Here is a 14013-nt window from a genome sequence, read left to right as displayed (position 1 = left end):
ACACAGTTACAATGAACAACAACAGCAACAAAATTAAAAAACCTTTTTAACTTGGCAATCAACTACCACTATTTCATAAATACAACAAAGTGAGCAATTACTGGTTTTTTTATTTCAACAAATATTCAGCTCATTCATCACACACACACACACTGCTCCGGCATACACAAAATCAGGCACACTCACCAAAAATAATCAAACTACACAAGATACTTTCGTATCGGGAAGTTAGGCAGGTGCGGTTAGTTTCGTTTTGAACGTGGATGTGAACGTAGCAAGCGCGTTAAAAGAAATAAAAAATATACACAAAAAATAAATTAAGAAAAAATTAAAAAAAAACGTTTACAACAAATGTAACAATTTATAACAAAATAAAAAACACATTTAAAAAAAAAATCTAATAGAAATTCAAAAATTTCATTAACAAAAATTTTAAACACATTTTTCTATTAAAGAAATAAAAAGCGTTTTTGTGTTACCAAAAAGAAAAAAGTGTGAGCAAAAAAGTTTTATGAAAAGTGTTGTGGAAATGAAAGATTCAATGACCATATTACAACCTTCCTTAACGAATACCGAACATCAAAAAATGTCCAATATGAAACCGAATCGTTCACGTTTTATGATTAATGACATTTTAGCGGGTAGTGCAGCGGCCGCTGCAGCTGTTGAGGCGGCCAATGCAGCAGCCGCTTTCTACAAACAGCAGCAACAAAATATTAATAACAACAACAATGAGGAACAATCACCTTCAAATTCTCCACAACATCAACAATCCCAACAGCAGCAGCAACAGCAATTACAGCATGCCCAACAGCAACATCACCATCATCTTCAACAACTTCAACAGCAACATCTCCAGCAGCAACAACAACAACATCCTGCACATCATCATCCTTCAATACCTTTGGGGCATTCTCCACATCCTTTGGCTCATCATCAAAATGGCTCTGGAATACCTCATCATCATACACCTGCCCCTCATCATAAAATGCATTTTCCCGTCGGTGCCACACAAATCGGTTCGAATGGTTTAAATGTGGCTCAGTATGCAGCCGCAATGCAACAACATTATGCCAATGCCGCTAATGCTGCAGCAGCAGCACGTGCTGCCGCTGTTGAGCGTAATCATGGTGTTGATTTGGATGATAGCAGTGATTACCAGGACAATGATGATTGTGACAGTGATAATGGCAGCGGTGGAGGTGGTGGTGGTCATTTGGATGATAACAGCGTTTGTAGTAATGGTGAGGTGAGCTTTATTTTTATATGGGAGGGAAGGGGTTGTGAGGTTATGTGCAGACGTCGTTGGTAGATAGGTTTAGGAAGGAAAGAGGGATATTAATAAAACTAATGGTTTATGGCTAGAGATTTTAAATGTAGGTTTTATGGGAAATTTAAAACGACATTTTAAGAAGTCTTAGAAATGTATAGAAATTTAAAAAATTTCTAATTGTGATTTTTATAAATAGAATGAAATCTTTTAATCAAACCTATAGCTCAATTCTTGATTTTGAAAAGTAAAATGCTGAGAAGCAATATTTTTTATTGTTTGTGCAATAAGAAATCAAATTGCTATTGCATAATTTTTGTTATAATTAGAATATAAAAAATGTTGCATACTTTAAGGCGTCAACCTAAAACCATTTTAAAGAACAGTGCATTAACTTACAAATTTTGCTTTTTAATTCTTGCTTTATGGTCGAATTTTACAAAATGTACTTTCATATAATTTCATGAACATTTCTAATAAAATAAGTAAATATTTTTTTTAAAGAAAATTAATTTATATTGCATAATTTTTGCCAAACGCATGTTATCAAAACTGTCTACACTTCGAGTCGAAAAACTGTATTAGTGTTATGAACGAGTTCTATAGTTAACATTGGCTTCTTAAGTTTGTAGGATATGAGTTCAATTGGTTGCATATTTTTAGGCTAATTCTTCTTAAGCTGCAAACTGATCTTGGACTTGAGAAAAAAGCGTTAATTTCTGGAGAGAAGAAAATAACTGGACTCTAAGTAAAGCATTTGCTTTCATTTTAATGCCAAAGTGATGTGTATTGAGATTCAGATCGGTTACCTACTGGTCCAACACTGGAAATTTTTGTTAAATTTAATGAAAAACCAAAAATACATATTTTGTTGAGAATGTGATTTGCCGTCGGGCTTATAGTTATATTTTTTAAATTGTTATTTGTGTAGCCTAGTCTGGTATACAAAAAGTGGTGGTTTCCATTCCCACCTGAGGAACAGTTTAAGAAGCTTACAAGTCGCCCTATAGAGGCCTAGGTGTATTTCTTGAGATTTGATCTATAAATCTTTCAAACTTACTAACTAACGATAAATATGTTCATCGAATCAATAACACTCTGCAAATGTGGAAAGATATAGCATTAGTAAGAAAAAAAAAACAAAATACCAATTTAATACACGTCCTTTGACCTTTTGAAAAAAAGTGTTCCACAAAATAGCTTTAAAAAGCCAAAAAGCTTTAAACACGCTTTTTGTCTTAACTATGTATTTCAAACTTAAACGTATTTAAAGATAAACTTTTTCATAAAAACTAAATATATCTTTCTTAAAACAAAGCTGTTTTAAGTTCATTTCATAAAGAAGTAATAAAAAATAACATATTTTTATTGACAAAAGAACATTTGTATGTTTAAAAAAAGCCTCTAACCCATTTTTTCACTGAAAAGTCATATTTTTTATATTTTTCCCTTAAGCAAAGCACTGTATTATTCATTTGTAAACAAAACTTTACCACATATTTTCACAAAAATCTCCCACTGTTCTTAGTTATTAACTTAACATATTCATGTTAACATCTAACGTACAATAAATTATTTAAACCCCTCCAGTTTATATAAACAAAGAAAAAAGGAATAAAACTAAACAATTTATACCAAATTCCCCTTTTTTGAAAATTACATAAATTTTGTCGCTTAAGTCTTTTGTTTTTTTTTTATACAATACACATGCATATGTATAAATAAAGAACAAAACAATCAATTTAGCAACATTACCACAATGAATTTAAAAAAAAATCTGCAAAAAAAACAATTTACTAAAATATACAACATAAATTGTTTAAACTAAAAACACACTCCGAAAAAGAATAACGATTCTAACTAAAAAACAAACTTTGTTTAAAAAAGTAATATGGAGAATTTTGTTAGGAAATTTAAAAATCACTAAACCATGTAAATAATAAATGGAAAAAATAGACAACAAGACAACAACAAATTTGCAAAAAATAAAAATAAAAAATACTTAAATATTTGAACATTACATTAATACACATATTAACAGTCTTTCTTTCTATGTTGTCTGTAAAAGTGTGCTTTGTAATAGATTTTTTTTGCAGTGTTTTTCCTTCTTAACTTTATACATACATATGTATAAATGTATTTTTTTTACTTTAGTTAAAAGCAGGAACAAAAAAAAAATGTGTAATTTCAATTTAATGTTTTATAAAATAGCAACAACAATATGTTTTTGTAGTTATAGTTGCAAGTTGAATAAAATTGCATTTTCACGGTTTGTTTAGTTTTTCGTAAGAAGCGCAATCAGCGATTTTTTTCAGCATAAAATGTCTAAATGTTTTCAATCATGCCTCTTGTCTAGAATAATTGTTTTAAGGAAGTGAAGATTATCTTTTGATAAAAGCTTTTAAATGAAGTTTAGAAGATTAAGATTAAAGGTATTTAATTAGAAAAATATGCAATTTATTATGAGATTTAATGGAATTTTTAAGAAAGCAACTCTGTACCGTTGGAAATACTAATAATAATGTAATTATAAAGTTTTGAAGAGCTTTAGAAATATATAGTGATTTTTATTAAATTTCTCATGGCCATTAAACTAAAATAAATTTAACATGTTTACCTAAGGTTAAAAAGCTTGAACTTTTGATTATATAAAGCTTTTTGATTTTAAAGTTAAAAGTTACATTGATCAATTTATATAAACCATTTCTTTTGAACTCTAGATATAATTAAAAAAATTAACATAAAGCTTTTAAATAAAAAATAATCAAAAAATTTTTGTTTATATAAACCATTTCTTTTGAACTCTAGATATAATTAAAAAAATTAACATAAAGCTTTTAAATAAAAAACAATCAAAAAAGCTTTTTATAAAGAAATATTTCGAATTTGTTTAAATTTTTCAAATAAATATATAAATTTTTAAACTTTTCAATTCATTAAGCTTTTTATTTAAAATGTTTTAAAGCTTTTAAATAAAAAATAATCAAAAAAGCTTTTTCATAAACAAATATTTCGCATTTGCTTAAATTTTGCAAATATATATTAACTGTTAAGCTTTTAAATTCAATAAGCTTTTTATTTCAAATGCTTTAAAGGAACTTTTTCCAAAAATGACTACAAGAAAAAATATTAAAAATCGTCAAATATTCATTTTTCGAGAAAAGCTTTAAAAAAAAGAATAACGAATTTTTTTAATATTAATAAATATCGGCAAATTTCATTCTTCGAGAAAAGCTTTTCTGCCAAAAAAAGCTTTTTTAAGAAAATCAACGGAAAAATTATTTTCCAAAAAAAAACTTTTCACAAACCTGTTAGAAAATTAGAGCTTTTTGACAGCTTATGTTTTCAATTAAAAGCTTAGCTTATCTCCTTCGCTTAATTTTTTTAAATTTAAGATATTTTTTAAATCTAAAGAGCTTTTACAGCTAAAAAATTTTTGTATAAAAAACCATTTATAACTGAAAGTTTGTAAGATTTTATGTGTAAACTAAAGTTAAAGCAAACTAAGCTTTCAAAAAAAACTTGTATACTTTTAATAACTACTTTATGCATAGTAAAAATAGCTTTATTTAAATTTCGTAGCAAAAAAGCTATTGCACTTAAAGCGCTAAAAAGCTTTTGTAAAAAAACTTCAAATTTGTAAATGTATGTTATAATTCATATGCAGATAAAAGCTTTCCAAACTTTTTCCAAAAAAAGCTCTTATTTTCAACTGTGTATATACCGAAAAGTAAGAAAAATTCCTTTGTAACCCAAATGCTTTTGCCATAAAAATCTTTTTAACCTAAAAAGCTTTAGTATAGGGCTCTTCAGAAACCAAATTTTCGTGCTTAATTTGAAAAATAAAAATTAAATTTAAACAAAACTTTAATTCATTGTCCGCATTTGATTGCTAATAACACATTAAAACTTTTAAAAAGCTTTAAGTACTATTTCCAGAAATAATTTCACATAATATTTCCTTTCAAATGAAATTTAATTTGATTTTGTAATAGTATTTTAAAAACGCTTGATGGTAAAAAGAACACACAAATTTTGCTAAATTTACTTTTCATTTAACGGAAATGGCGATTATTTTCGCCTTTATGTGTGTGTATGTGTGTGTAAAAAGGTAGAAAAGAAAATAACTAAATATTTGCTAAATTTACATAAATTTTGCTGAGAAGTTTTTTTTTGGCAAAAAACAACAATCTAAATAGCAGTCTAAAAAGAATAATGGTTTTTTAATGTTTTTGTCTATTTTTTGAAAATTAAATACAACGTTTATTTCTATTAGTTGAGGGGGAGTTGTTGTTTCGATTCATTCATGGCTTTTGTTTATTTAGCTACATTTTGATTTTATTAAAAGTAATCATATTGTAGCAATTTAGGCTTTTAAGAACATAAATTACATATTTTGGACAAATGACCTCCAGGTCTAGAGAAAGTAGCAGAGGTTATGAAAAAGGAGGTTTAAAAGAACACAATTAAAAATTTAAAATAATAACTTCTTTTATGATTTATATGCTAGAGTTTAGTTATATCTTTTGGAATACAATTTTAAATAAAAATTTATATTAAAAAAATTACATACCAAATCCATAATAACAGATTACCTGCAAAACAGAAAATATAATTTATTAATAAATATGCTAATGCAGTTCTTAAATAATTTGGTTTTTTAGCGGCTTATAATGTCCAAAACCTAAAATTAATCCAATTTATTAGAATATCAAATGTTTTATTAGATAAATTCATTTAAATATAATGCTAATCTATTAAATCCCCCTCTTATCATCCTGTAGATTAGCATTTGTTTAGCTTTAATTTTAATATTTTTTTTATCACAAACTTTCAAATCTCTGTCCAATTCGCAATTAATAACTCATTAAACAAAGCATTAAAAATGCCGCCTTTATATTATTTTGTATTTAATAATTCATATTATTATTAATAATAATTTTAAATTTTTATTAATACTCTAAGTCACAAAAAAAACTCAAAGTAAATAACAAACATTCTTAAGATAACAAACAATTAACGTTTCAAAAAAACTAACACAAATAGAATTATTAAATAAGCAAATAAGTCTAAGATTTTGCAATTTGTTAATATCCAACCAAGCCAGACAGCTAGACAGTTACACTTATAAAAATAATATGCAAATTTGGTTTCAAATAAAAATGTTAAAAAGTTAACATTTAATGATTAATAAATCATTGAAAATAAATAAAAAAAATCAAATTAAAGCTAAAAATAATTAAAATTAAATTACGCTTAACATACACAAGACAATTAAAATAAAGAAAGAAAATTAACATTAAGACAAAAGCAAATTTGAAAGAAATTAAACTAAAACAAGTTTCTGTTTTAAGTCTTTTGTTTTGTGTTTTTTTTTGGGGAACAAGGTTCATGTAGTTTTTTTTTAGTTTTACAAGTTTATGTTAATTTAATGTTTTTTGTCTATAGTTAAGTCAATAATTTGTTTTTATATATTTTTTACTAATCTCCGCCCTTTTTTGTGCGTTTTCTTTTGTTTTTTTTTTTTAGGCGGCAAAGATGACGATGGCAATAGCATTAAGAGCGGCTCCACCAATGATATGAGTGGCTTGAGTAAAAAGCAGCGCAAAGCTCGTACTGCCTTTACCGATCATCAGTTACAGACATTGGAGAAATCTTTTGAACGACAAAAATATTTAAGTGTCCAGGAGCGTCAAGAGTTGGCTCACAAATTGGATTTGAGTGATTGTCAAGTTAAGACTTGGTATCAAAATAGAAGGTAAGAGAAATTACTTGTTAAAAATACTTGTTAAAATTATTATTAGAAATATTAATTAAAAACTAGAACAGAACTCAAACAAAACTAGAACAGAACTAGAACTGAACTAGAACAGAACTAGAATAGAACTAGAACAGAACTAGGACAGAACTAGAACAGAACTAGAACAGAACTAGAACAGAACTAGAACAGAACTAGAACAGAACTAGAACAGAACTAGAACAGAACTAGAACAGAACTAGAACTAGAACAGAACTAGAACTAGAACAGAACTAGAACAGAACTAGAACAGAACTAGAACAGAACTAGAACAGAACTAGAACAGAACTAGAACAGAACTAGAACAGTACTAGAACTGAACCAAAAAAAAAAAAAAATTGAACATAACAAGAACTGATCTATATACAACATTCAACACCTCTGACTCATAAAAAATGTAAAACATTTCATGATTTCATTTATGCATTGACATTTTTGCATTTTACAAACATCTGTAAATTACCCAAATCTCCAAGAGAGAGAAAGATAAATATTTCTTAATACAAAAGTCATAAATTATTTTGTTAAAAAAACGTATGTGTTATACGTTAATGCAAAATAATGTTTTTAACCGGGAGCTACTTTTCCAAAACACAAAAACAGACACACACATAAGTCCTCTTACATATAAGCATTGGCACTTTAAAGCAGCCAGACAATACTCAAACTCTCTAGCCAAACAACAAGTCCAGTTTACAGACATAAATGTTTAAGCAGTCATTTGAAAATTTCATGGAATTTTGTAGAATTTATTAATAAACGCAATGAGTATTTGAAGAAAAACTTGTATTGTATTTTAATTGCCACAAGTAGCAAAATACTGGACACTATTGCAGCAGCAGCAGCGAGTAGCAATAGTAGTATTCTGCTTAAAACAAAAAACACATTCATTATTATATCCAACCATAAAACATTTTGTAACGCAAATAGTTAACGTAGCCTGCAACTGCTGCAGCAAAAAACAAAAAAACTTGCAACCGTATGCTGCAGCAGCTAGTTAGAAAAAAAGAAGTGCGTGTGGCACTTTTTTATTTATTTATTTGCCAACTTACTACTACAAACACTGAGCTGTGAAAACATCAGCACTAGTGCAGAAAAACTTATACATACAAATAAATAAATTACAAAATTATTTGTTAACAAAAATTTACGTTAATTTGTTTTGTTAACGCAATTCTCGTTTCTTTAGCCAGGGAAAAAAATTAAATGTTCTAGGAATTTTAAAAGTTGCTCAGTTAGAAAATTGTTCATGGAAAATGTTTGGCCCGCAGCCATAGTTTTATGGAGAAAAATTATAAAAAGAAAAAAATCTTTAGATAATTTCTTTTAATTTAAGCTATTTAATAGTTAATGTTAGAAAAAAAGTGTTTTTATTAAGTTGGCGCCTAAAAGTAGGCTTAATGGTGCAATCTAATATTAAATAACGGTTAAATGGCAATAAACTTGTAGTTTTAATAATTTTTTTAATTATATATAAAAAACTAATAAATTTGATCTTTGTTTCTTTTCTTTTAGAACAAAATGGAAACGTCAAACTGCTGTTGGCCTAGAGCTTTTAGCTGAAGCTGGCAACTTTGCTGCCTTCCAACGTTTGTATGGTGGTTCACCCTATATAGGAGCTTGGCCCTATCCCGGAGCCCAACCTGGCCATGGTGGTCCACCTGCTTCCTCAATTGATTTGTATTATAGACAGGCTGCTGCAGCAGCTGCTATGCAGAAACCTTTACCCTATAGTCTATATGCTGGAGTGCCAAATATGACACATTTAGCTGGTCTACCAGTAGCGGCAGCTGCCGCCCCCTTCTCACATCTAACCGCTTCTAGTTCTTTATCCTCCCTAAGCAGTTACTATCAAACGGCCACAGGGGCTCAAGCTACTTCCCCCACGGCAGCCAATGGCGGCCCCACAGCTAGCACCCCTTTGGGTGTAATTAAACCCATAGCTACCACCCCCTCACCTACTCCTCTAGCAGAATCATCACCTATACAACGTCCCGATACCCGATCTCCCAGTCCTACTTTAAATCCCGGTAGTCCACCCGGACGTTCAGTAGACAGCTCTTCACAAGCCCAGTCTGATGATGAAGATCATATACAAGTTTGAAGTTAAAACAACAAATTAATTATTTATTAAAAACAAATTTAAAAAAATAAACAAGAGATTAAAGGAATTATTAAGATTATTAAAAATAAACATTTTTAGTAAAACAACTAATTAAGATAAAGTTTAATAATATAAAAATTACTTAAAATGAAAGTCTCAATATTGATTGTATTAAATGTATTTTGTTACTTAATTCTTATTGTTTTTTTCTCTCCATATTTAATAATATTCTCATTATTAATTATTATTTTTATTTTTGTATTTAAGTGTATAAAGAAATTTTGTAGTTTAGTAAAAATGATATTATACAAATAAATCATATTTATGAGTTGTTTAACTTTTTATTTAGCATGTATTATTTGAATTATAAGTGATAAAGATATGTATAATTGAATAATAATTAAATTGAAATTGTATATTATTACTGTGTGAATTGTTTTCAAAATTAATAATCTGAAAGAAAAAGAAAATAATAAAATTTGTGTTTTTTGTTTTCAAAAATATCTGTATAATATTATTGTGTAATTTGTGTAATGTACTCGCATTTAAGTCGTAAATGTAATTTAATTAAATTTTTCTTTAACTTATAAAAAAAGCAGAATAAAAAATCTCAAAAGTATTATAAATTAATTAAAGGATGTGTTTCTTAATTATATGTTTTGTTATGACGTCTCCTAAAAAACGGAACAGATCATTAAAACGACCATTAAACAAGAACTGAAGCAGAACTGAACTGGAACTAGAGCTGAACTAGACCTGTACTAGAACAGAACTAGAACAGAACTAGAACAGAACTAGAACTGAACTAGAACAGAACTAGAACAGAACTAGAACAGAACTAGAACAGAACTAGAACTGAACTAGAACTGAACTAGAACTGAACTAGAACTGAACTAGAACTGAACTAGAACTGAACTAGAACTGAACTAGAACTGAACTAGAACTGAACTAGAACTGAACTAGAACTGAACTAGAACTGAACTAGAACTGAATCAGATCTGAACTAGAACTGAACTACAACAAAACTAGAACTGAACTACAACAGAACTAGAACTGATCTAGAAGTGAAATTAGAATAGAATCAAACTGTATATTTGTATTTATTACTCTTACAAATAAGATCAAACTTTTCAGATGTCCCTCGTTAACGTCTACAAGAACTTCTGTCAAACACAACACTATTTGCAAAGAATTTAACATCAGTATTGAAAAATATTAAAATGAAACTAAACTTACTAGATTCCATTAAACGACTGACAGTTAAACTGCAGAAATGTTGTTGCCACTAATAATTAAAAATGTTAATTTGTGGTATTTGAACAATTTTATTGTTTTTTTTTTATTTTATAATTATTTAACTGAATAGTTGGTTTGTCTCGGGCTTAGGTGAATGGAGTAAATGGAGACCCCTAGACACAGCAGCAGCAGTTAGTTAAATGACAAACAATAATATTTAATTGAGCGTAACCACGTTTAATGAAAGGGTTTTTGCATTAATGTTGCGTAGTCTGAAATAAAAAAACTGCAATAACTTTTATATTCATTCCTGTGTTGAAATAGTAGTTACTGTTTTTTAGTTATTGCAATTTTTAATTTTCAGTCATTGTTTTAGGGCACTGTAAAACATTTGTGCCAATTTGTTTGCCAAAACTCAAGGAAAGAAAAAAGTAAAAAAACTGTTTGCTTACAAACCTAAAAACCTGTCAAGCGGCTGTTGAAGGAAAACACATTGAAAAATAAAAACAAAATATTCCTACACACTCTTTGTGTTTAAGCGAAATAAAATGCCAGTTGTCAGTCAAGCGTTCCAAAAAGCAGTGTTTAGTGTTAAATGTATTACGTGTTTTGTTACCAAAATTACTTATGAAATACAACATCAACAACAACATACTATAAACAGGAGTTTAACAACAACAAAAACTGTTTTTGTTTTATAAATGTCCCTGCAGCTAAAGTTTTGTTCATTTTTTATTTATTTCTTATTTTTGGTAGAGTGCATTGGCTGCTCATTACATGCAGTTTAAGTTCACAGGCATTTTTTGGGTTAAAACCATACACTTCTCAAAAAGGGTGTCCCTTAAGTGGATATGTTTCCATAAGTTTACAGATAATATTTTCTAATATCACAAAATGTTACCAAGATATGTATTTATTACAATATTTTACCAACCCAAACAAATTTTTAAGGAACTTTTGAAATTTTATAAAAGGGACACCCTTTTTCACATTCTTGTCATAATGTTACATACTAAATACTAGTGCTCCAGCGAACAACAACAACTTTTACGTTATTTAATACTTGGCCTAATAAATGTACTAATTGCGGTTAAATGCATGTTGCATGCAATTATTGTCATTAAGGGTGGTAGTGGTAGATGGCAATTTCTTCTACATACACATACACACTACTATCATTCACATTCATTCATCCAAACATCATGGTTTTCACTAGTATTTTCTTTTTATAATTGTAAGTACGTATTAATTGCCTTTGGCAAAAATGTTTATAAGTTGTTCAAAAGTTTTGTTTATTATTTTACTTAATTTGAAGCAAAATTTTGTTTGTATTTTGTTAATTTTGTCCTATGAAACAGCTGACTAAATGAAATAAAAAAGCATGTACATAAGTAGTTTTAGGGTCAAGAATAGCAAATACGTAGTCAAGTTGCTTCAACAAGAGTCTCGAAACTCGAGTAGCAACTACATGAATGTTGGGATAGTTTCATTTCCTACTCTTCCTAGATAATCCTTTGCACAACATAATTCTTAAACCTAAGGATCCTTTAGTAAGTGCCATGACCAATTTGCCCAACATTAATTTATATTCACAACTCATTGAATCGTCAGCCCCCCCATTTAAACTGGATAAATGATTCTTAGTGTAGAAAATTATTCATACAAAAAGTATCCATAAGACCTGTCGATAGATTTCAAAGTGTTGTGTCAACACAAACTCTATAGAATAATTAGACTTTCTAGCAGTAGTTTTCTATATAATTTTTAGCCTTTGAGGGGGACATTTATCCTAAATTCGCAGGGGTAAAAGAAGTTAAGGGATGTAATGGCGGTTATTATATTTGACCATGTTCTCAGAGAGATATAGTTGATCACGAACAAAAAACTAAATCCTAACCACCTTACCTAACATTTAGTTGGAGGAGCTAACTTTCACCAATATTCTCTCTGTATCATTCTTGACTTTTAGTGGTTCCTCTCTGATGTTCTGAAAATATTAACAAAATACGTCCTTATATTAATAAGCTAATGTCCTGCGATTATCTTCTCTCATTAAAGTTCAATAAAAAAAACCACCCCATTGAATTTTCTAATCTTCGTTAATGGTGATGAAGCCTCGATCTGTAAGGTAGAATCGCCAGGATCAGTTAGTTAATTAATACTTCTACAAAACCTGGTACCTTTAGGGGTCAGAAGATCTCACAGAATCCTATTCAATAGGAATTTTTACTTTATATGCTAGTAAAGTGCAAAAAGATCATGAGATGAAAGATTGGGGGTCCCGCGCCCTTAAGCTACAAACTTTCATGCCTAAAGAGGGCGTCTGCTTAAATATTCTTAGTGAGAAAATGTTCGATGAACTCTCAAAATAGGAGAAAAGTTTCCTACAGTAAGCTAGAATTCTTATCGAGGATCCAAATAGTGTTAAAGCTAAAGAGATACTCTTTAAGTAACTCTGAAATTACAAGAATCCTTTGAAAGATCCTTTACCACTAAGTATTTCGCTTAAAGTGTTCGATGTACCCTAGAAGCTCGTTACACATTATGAATCCTAAAGTTTAAAAATCCTTTCAAAAGGGAGGTCAGTATAAGTCGACTTGTTGACTAATGCTTATTTATGGAGGATGAAAATAGTGTTTCTCCTCTGATAGAAGATGAAAGAACTTCTAATCTGGGAGATCATAAACAAAGCAAAGACAAATTGGTAAATGGTTGACTTAGTTCTTAGTTGGGTATTCTAAAAGCCCTCCCAAAGCATTCGGACATTCTATCGAGTTTAGCAAAATTTTTGGGCATTCGTTAGTGCCAATGTAATACATCTAAAGAAAGCACCACCATGATCTGTACCTAAGGTAAACGATAAACTACAAAACAATTAGAATGTTTGGAACACAAATTAATAGCCCCAAAAGTATCTAAACAGAAGTGGAAAGTAGTTGTTTGTAGCTTATACTTAGATGAATCCTAAAGAACAAAACTTTTGGTTGATACAGGTTTGGCTGACTTGTCAGAAATTAAATAGTTAAGATCACTGATGTCAAAAGGCTCAATATACTCACAGCTTGTTAAGCAGTGACTCTTCCTTGTTACTTCAGAGCAAACACGGACAGGTTATTCTCTATCTCCTGATAATACGGTATAAAGAGGACAATGACTTCAAACTACTTCGTCCACACTTTGGTATCAGCGATTTTTGTTTCCAAGGGACATGAGAACTAAGGATTTCCATTTTGAATGATATTACTTAGTACACGTTTGAACATTCGGTTAAAACTTTACTGTAGTTTAATAAGAAGCTACTGTTTTATGTATATTGTACATTATTTTTATATCCTTTTTAAACTGTTTTGCATATTTATTATAAATAAAAATATGCATAACATATACTTAATAAGAAGCTCATTCTATAACCTTTAATTTATAACTTAATTCTACTTATTTAAAACTAGTTACTCTCCTCCAAGAGATGAATCATTTAAAGTTTCATTAAAAACACAAAAACATTATATTCCATTTAAAGTGATTATTCAGAGCATGAAAACCCAGCTGTTTCAGTTTGTTTCCAAACTTGTCTGTCTGTATTGACAAATTATATGTCAAAAATTA

General features: G+C 29.0%; 1 protein-coding gene across 1 annotated transcript; it reads left to right on the top strand.

The window, feature by feature from the left end:
• Positions 1–238: 238 nt before the first annotated feature.
• LOC111679441 (homeobox protein B-H1) lies at positions 239–9294 on the top strand. Its single transcript, XM_023441020.2, has 3 exons — positions 239–1244; positions 6800–7028; positions 8583–9294. Exons 1-3 carry the CDS (start codon positions 512–514, stop codon positions 9169–9171), a joined length of 1551 nt encoding a protein of 516 aa, XP_023296788.1. The 5' UTR covers positions 239–511; the 3' UTR covers positions 9172–9294.
• Positions 9295–14013: the final 4719 nt, after the last annotated feature.

This window comes from Lucilia cuprina, chromosome 3 (genome assembly GCF_022045245.1).
Source record: "Lucilia cuprina isolate Lc7/37 chromosome 3, ASM2204524v1, whole genome shotgun sequence".
NCBI classification, from domain to species: domain Eukaryota; kingdom Metazoa; phylum Arthropoda; class Insecta; order Diptera; family Calliphoridae; genus Lucilia; species Lucilia cuprina.
Note: the sequence above shows the minus strand (reverse complement) of the source record. Positions and strands in the feature narration are given on the sequence as shown.

What these genes read in the sequence shown, in the direction of transcription:
- LOC111679441 (XM_023441020.2), top strand. Translation starts at nt 512, where the DNA reads ATGAAAAGTGTTGTGGAAATGAAAGATTCAATGACCATATTACAACCT. An exon ending in TAACAGCGTTTGTAGTAATG is followed by an intron (nt 1,245 to 6,799) that starts GTGAGGTGAGCT and finishes TTTTTTTTTTAG; the next exon opens with GCGGCAAAGATGACGATGGC. An exon ending in ACTTGGTATCAAAATAGAAG is followed by an intron (nt 7,029 to 8,582) that starts GTAAGAGAAATT and finishes CTTTTCTTTTAG; the next exon opens with AACAAAATGGAAACGTCAAA.